Genomic DNA, 7,070 nt, shown 5'->3' with positions numbered 1-7,070 from the left:
CCGAGGCGTGGGCTCCGGCCTGTGAAGAGAGCGGGTGGGGGAAGCAGGGGAAGAGCCTGCCTTGGGTTGAGTTGGGAAAGGGCGACGGCGAGGCGAGGAGGCCGGGTGGGAGCGTGGAGAAGAGACGCCGCTTTTGTTCAGCCCCCCACCGGGCCTCGCGTCTCCGGCCGAGCCGGCTCCCTCGCGCAGACAATCGCTGCGGTCAGGGGAAAGCAGGCCACGCTGCTCCTCCTTGCGCTCGGCTCCTCTTTTTTTCCGCTTCCCCCGCCATCTCCCTTTGTTTACCAGGCGGCGGCGGAGAGGCAGTTAGGAGACGCAGCGGGGCTTTCGCGAGCGAGCGAGGGACGGCACTGCAGCCGTCCTGGGTGGGAGACTGATGGCACTGATTAGAGGGGGGTAGGACGCCCTGCGAGGAGATTCGAGAGACACCCGCCACACTAAGGGGGAACCAGGGGGAGGGGAGAAAGCCCATTTGTTTTGGCACCCACTAAATCCACGAGGCCCGTTCCTCATTGGCTGACAGGCTGGCTATCAGGGACTGTGTGCGGTGCCTTCCTGCTGCTCTTAACCGTGGCCCCGCCTTTTGCTTGGGTTCACTTAAAAAAAAAGAACCGCTCATAACTCAGCTGATTGAGGCATGTGGGAATGTACTTTGGTGCTGTGGCATTTTTAAATTCGCGTGTGTAAGGCCCAAGTTATAGGGTAAAGCGTTTTGGTATCTTGATAAGCACTTGGCATTGATCTTTAATTCGTAAATCTGAACATAGCTGACCCTGTTGTCACATTTTTCAAGGAATTATAGAAATTGTTGCAACAATCTCTGATTATGCACTTGCTCTGGTACAAAAGAAGGCAAGTGAAACTCCCATTTGTTACAACTCAATCATATGTGTGTTTACATTAGGGAAGCAAGCCCCACTATGTTCTCAAATGTAAATAAATAACAGTATTGTAATCATAATGAGCAGTTATATTACTTGTGTTATGTTACCATAAAGGGTTGTCTTTTATTACATGGCGTATATATAGCTTATTAGCATTGTATGTGGGGGCTGTTGTAGAATGAAGACCTAAAATGTCATCATATAATTTATTTTGAGTTTTTTCAAAACTTATAAAAGACTTAAGCACTACAAGTACATCTTACTATTTCTGTCTTTCTCTCTCTTTTTAAAAGATAACGTGGACAAAAACTACTGAACTCAGTGGAACAGGTTACATGTGAAATAGCTGAAGTGTCCAGGTGGAAAGGACTCTGTTAAGTGGGCATTTTATGTCCATCTTGAAAACTGGGGGGGGGAACCCTTTATTTATATTTTTATCTTGGTGAATTTTTACAATGAATGGGCACAGTGATGAAGAAAGTGCACGGAACAGCAGTGGAGAATCAAGGTAAGAACTTGCATTTAGAAAATGGTCTATGCGGATTTCACAATTTCTTACATTTTTTTGAAAGTAAAATCTTTTTAAAAAACCCAACCCAAATTATCTGTTTTAAAGTTACAGACCAAAACTAGTTTCTTGCAGAATAAAATTTACTGAATTATTTACACTGAGGATCTTGGTCCTTGTTTCAGTATATCCTTTTTATTGCATTTCTTCAAATATTTATTTATTGAGAAAATTTATTGTGTCTCTACAGAGAACTTGCTTCAGGTGGTTTGATGGTAATTAATATAGTTTTAATACCTCAGTTCAAATATGCACAACTTTTCAGCAGTTGTAGTCTAGGTGGGAATTTTGGCGTTGCATGTTGTGTGCATTTCTGTTGGTTCAGTGGTAAGAAGTTTGTACAGGAGACGTTCTTTGGTTTTTACCCCAGGCAAAATCCTGTTCCACTGCTGTCATCTCTCTTCACCTGACTTATTTTCTGCTGCAGTGGTGTTTCCTTTCCTGCTTTGTATTATGCTTATGGTTAGTGATAAGAGGAGAGGGGTAGCTCCCTCATATTTATGCATTTGTTCCATGGTATGCACTAGCTATGTGTTGGAACTCTCCCTGGCCAACTGGTTAATTAAAAGACTAGGATTATCCTAGTTGTAATTGGATCCAGAAAAGATTGTGATAATGTTGGCTGAGAAAGACTGGGATTATCTTAACTGAAATTGGATCCAGAAAAGATTGGAATAAGGCTGGCTGAGAAGACAAATTATTTTGAGGAATTATGTATTCTTTAATCTAGATGATGTCAGACTATCTAGTCAATTAAAGCTTTTATGATTATTCCAGGACTCATTCTTGAAATTTGTTGTCTTTGAATCTGTTGATTTAGCCAAGCTGATCCATGCTTCTATAACTGCAGTATTTGGCTGTTGCCATACACTGTACGTGGTTGACTTTGAAGGTAGTCAATAAACATTAACCTGTGCAGAATGCAGTAGTTCACCTTTTAACTGATACTGGGCAGCATTTGCATGTAATACCAATTTTGCAAGCATTGTACTGGGTGCCTATCTGATTTTGAGTACAGTTCAAGATGCTTCATGACCTGCATATATGAAGGACTACCTTTCTCTGTATTAGCCCATCTGCCACTTTAGGGCAGCCCAACATCTCTTGAAGTTTACTTCCCTTAAGAGGTACTCCTGGTTTTAAAACCTTTGGCCTTTTCTTTGATGGTATCCTTCCAGTCGATCATTTCTGATTAAGTCATGCTATTTCAGCAACTTCTTGAGACTTTTGGTCTGTTTCTAATGGTATGGCAGTGGCTGTTTTATTTGTTAGCAGGGGCTTCTAAAGGGGCCAACCTGCAAATGGGCAATATCAGCAACTGCCCATACACGTGTTCTCTCTGTTGTGACTCCCGCCTTATGGAATGGATTGCCTGAGTAGGTCAGGAAAACTCTCTCCTGACTTTTCACAAACTATGCAAAACTGAATTATTCAAGAGGGATTTTCTGCTCAGGTAATAGTGTTGCACTGTGCAAAATTGTTCACATACTTACTTAGATAAATGATAGGGACTGTGGTCTATACTGCTTTGTATAGTTTATTGTAAGTAGGATCCTATAGTGTAATTTTTGTACAGCGTTATGAGTCATTGTGCTATGCTTCAATTCTTTCTGCTGGTTCCAAACATCTAAAATCCTAATGCATTTGTTATTGCATGTCCCATTTTGTTTTGTACTGACTCACAATGTGTAATCCGCCTTGAGCCCCTGTGAGAAAGGTGGACTGTGAATAGCATAAAATAAACAAATTCATATCCCTGATCAGAAAAGCTGAGCTTTCAAGGCCACTTACACTCTACCTTCTTGTACTTCAAATGATTTTCAAATAAAAATCATGGATGTATAGTCAAAGCACTATAGTTGCAATTATTTTTACTCCTATAAAGGTATAAGTACATCTTGATCCTTTTCTGTCTGCTGTTTCAATGCATGTTCCAAAAAAAGTAGCAAGTTATATTTGCATGTATAATATTATGATTGCAGATTTTGAAGAAAACATTTGTGGCCCTTAGTTTTGACTGCAATGTGCAAATGCAAGAGCAGTGGATTCTTAATCCTCACCTATTCAAGTATTGCAAGCCCTGGAACAATTATGACAGTCTGAATTTTCATTGGGTTGTTTGGATAGTTTGAATTGTCCTCCCACTGCTGATACTTGACTACAGAATTACTTACTTCTGTAGCCTAGTGGAGTCTGGGGTACTGGCACCTTAAAATCTTACCACAACCATGTTACTTTTCTACTGGCTGCAGGTGTGTCAAATAATAGGATATGGTGCTAAAATGACCTGTTATTATTCCTAACAACATATCAGAGTTATTGTTAAAGAAAATGGATTGTTTGCATGGTTTGTAATTTCTGCAAAATAATCCGTAAAGTGGTGGTTATTTGGATCAAACACAAGACACATAGGAAGGACTAGTTGTCAGACTATGTGTTATAATTGTGAAAGTCCCAATTTGAGTCTTTTATTTACTAGATAAGAATAATTCCTAAACAGTAGTGAATTTGCCATAGAAATGTAATTCAGAACAGTTACAGTTACTCAAAACACAGAAATTAGCATTCAAATGCCATTATTGGTAGATTAGTAGGAAATAGGATAAAGCATTTAGAGTTTGATGTCCAATCATTCTCTGATAACGGTGTTTGTCTTGATTATGAAGAAGTACAAATCTATCCACACGAGTCCAAATGAGCCATAGTGACTTCTGTTTTCATGATCTCAACCAGGTTGACTTACAAATAGTTACTCAGGTGAATTCAGAAAAAGTTGAGGGGAAAAAGCTCACCTATGATTGCAATTAGTGGTTTTTATTTATTTTTAAAAACATTTCAGCATTAAAACTGTACTTAAAATAATGTATGTATAAATAAATAATTTTATAAAAACATAGCAACACAACCAGGGAGGAGGACTAATAACAGTTATTGGAGGTATGCCAAACAAAAACAGAAAAACTTTTCATCCTCTGGTGGAAGACTACAATAGAAGGAGACAAATGAATCTCCGCTGGAAGAGAGCCACAACTGAGAAGGTCCTTTGTTTGGGTTGCCACCCATTTAGCCTCAAATGATGGAGGTACCTGAAGCAGCACCTCCAATGATGACTAGAATGGATGGGAGGTGATTGGTATTATGGCAGTACTTTGACTGTTTATAAGGTGAAATTATAAAGCTAGGTTTCAGAGGTCAGTTTTAAGAGTGTTCAGGTGATGAAGTTTACTGTGTGGGAGTAATTTAGAAGAATCTTATAAATGTAAATTCTGTAATAAGAATTATGGAGAGAACACCTATAAGAAATGGATTTAACTCTTAGAACAGTTCTTTACTGATCTTAATGGATTAATATTCTGTAACCACTGGTAAATATTAATGCATATTTCAGTGGGTTCTGATGTTTTAATTCAACATTTTCTCCTAATTTTGTTCTGGCAACATTTTTAATTACTTGAGTCAGCTATGGACTGGGACATACAGCTATATTTTTGCAGATTTTTGCCCATTCATTTATAAAGTTTTGGGGAAGGCTGTTTTGTATACAGAGAGCCAAGTACTTTGGTGAGGACAGTTAAAACCTCCCCCTTAGGGAGATCATTTGTCCACTTATAGCAGGAGGGGTCCCAGTGGTTGGGCCATCCCTCCCATTCTTGTTCATCTGAGTGGCAGGAGAAAAGGCCTGGGCTGGAAATGATGTCTGGCAATATGTGACGTCTCATCTGCCCCCAAACCTGGATGAGATGTAAGTGCATTGGATGAAGCCCTGGCTATCCCTGAAAACTTCATAAGTACCATGGAATTTTCAGAGATGGCCAGAGCATTGCCCAGTATGTGTCACATTCGGAGTTTGGGCTGCATATGATGTAATGCATAGCGAGATGTCATTTCTGGCTATCACCCCTGTTAAGAAACTGGCTTTGCCTAGCAGTTTCTTGGTTTTTCAGAAACATTGGTTCAGGCTTTTGGCCTAGCAAAATCATAGAAGGCTTCTTTCTGCGAACTTGATGATTTCAGTTTCTGAGAGAGAAAGATAAGAAATATGAGTTAGACACAGGTGCAAGTGAGATTATTGGGCCCTAAAGTCTTCAAAGCCAGACTGCCAGGAGGGTATTTTGTCTCCACATTCCATCGTATTAGCAGAAGGAAACCTAAATGGGGGAAGGTGGCTTGCTTAATTGTACCTATGTGGAGCTGCAGAGTACATGGTCACATGTCATAAGAACATAAGAGAAGCCAATGTTGGGTCAGGCCAATGGCCTGTCCAGTCCAACATTCTGTCACACAGTGGCTAAATATACCTGGTGCCATCAGGTGGTCCATCAGTGGGGCCAGAACCCTAGAAGCCCTCCCACTGTTTCTCCCCCCCCCCAGCACCAACAATACGGAGCATCACTTGCCCCAGATTGAGAGTTCCTATCTATACCTTGTGGCTAATAGCCACTGATGGACCTCTGCTCCATATGTCTAGCAACACATCTGATTGGTCAGGTCATCTGGCTAGCAACAGATTTGGTTGGTCAACCAGGATCATGCTGACTGCTGGCAGTTTGGAATAAAGAAAGATAATTCATTCTAGTTTTGCACCTCTCTAGTTTGGACACCTTTGATTATTGACACCTTTGAGCCAAGTTGGACCTTGCATGGCCTAAACACCGGCTTCTTGGACTTTGAAACTTTGTCTAGATTTTGTATCTCAGTCTGATCAGGTAGCATCTGGACTAGAGAACCAAAGCTTGTATAAGTATCTTAAGTTAGCTAGTTAGACTTTATTATTTTTTTCCTTGCTGTATATTCCTGCATGTTTCTTTTAATAAACTTTACTAATTATATCTAGTGGATTTTGGGACTTTAAGCTAAATCCAGTACTTTGGCCTTCATTGGGTACTGCTACCAGAGTTATTGTATTGGTTCTGTTATGGTGCTTTGGCCGTCTAAGGTTGTAATTAAAAGTAATTCCAAGGTACTTAAAGGGCTTCACTTGTTCAGTTTCCACAGTGCCAATGCGCCACTTTAAAGTCTTAGATTTTTCATAATTATTAGCCTGTTCAGTTGCAATATTGGTAGAAGGCTTCCAGATATCTTAGAACAATCCAACTAAGGCTTATGGATAATGAATTTCAAAAAGTGTTCCCTTCACACAACTAAGGCTTATGGATAATGAATTTCAAAAAGTGTTCCCTGTCTGTTCCGCAGCTAATTTAGGTATATATCAAAGGCATAGAGTGATGCCGCACTATTTTTCTTTTCTGGATTTCCCATTCCAGCACCGAGCCTGTACTTTGGCCCGTTTAAATGCTTTTCCATCGGTAGTCCTTTTTGGTAGATTTAGGCAAATAACTTCTCAAAATAGGTTTTGTCCATGTGAATTAGATACTCTTAATTTGTTAACCCATATCATTTTAGAACAGGGGTGTCAAACGTGCAGCCCACGGGCCGAATCAGGCCCGCACAGGGCTGCAACCCAATCCAAGAGCAGCGAACTCTGTGCTGCTTCCTGTATCTATCATTGCAGCTCCTTCTGGTCATTCTCTCCTAGTTCCTGCTTCATAGGAGAGAAAGAAGGCTTTCCCTCAATTGGCTGAGACCTCTTCCACCCTCCCCCTCTGGGGAGGGAAAGA

General features: G+C 40.6%; 1 protein-coding gene across 1 annotated transcript in view; it reads left to right on the top strand.

The window, feature by feature from the left end:
* Positions 1 to 1,265: 1,265 nt before the first annotated feature.
* CHD1 (chromodomain helicase DNA binding protein 1) overlaps positions 1,266 to 7,070 on the top strand; it is an 83,435-nt gene continuing 77,630 nt past the window's right edge. The window contains exon 1 of the mRNA XM_015414740.1: positions 1,266 to 1,392. Within this exon, the coding sequence (XP_015270226.1) occupies positions 1,340 to 1,392 (53 nt within the window). The 5' untranslated portion in view covers positions 1,266 to 1,339. The remainder of the gene's footprint in view (positions 1,393 to 7,070) is intronic.

This window comes from Gekko japonicus, unplaced genomic scaffold (assembly GCF_001447785.1).
Source record: "Gekko japonicus isolate JY-2015 unplaced genomic scaffold, Gekko_japonicus_V1.1 scaffold1625, whole genome shotgun sequence".
Lineage (NCBI taxonomy): Eukaryota > Metazoa > Chordata > Lepidosauria > Squamata > Gekkonidae > Gekko > Gekko japonicus.
The sequence above is the reverse complement of the archived record's forward strand: the minus strand, read 5'-3'. Positions and strand labels throughout refer to the sequence as shown.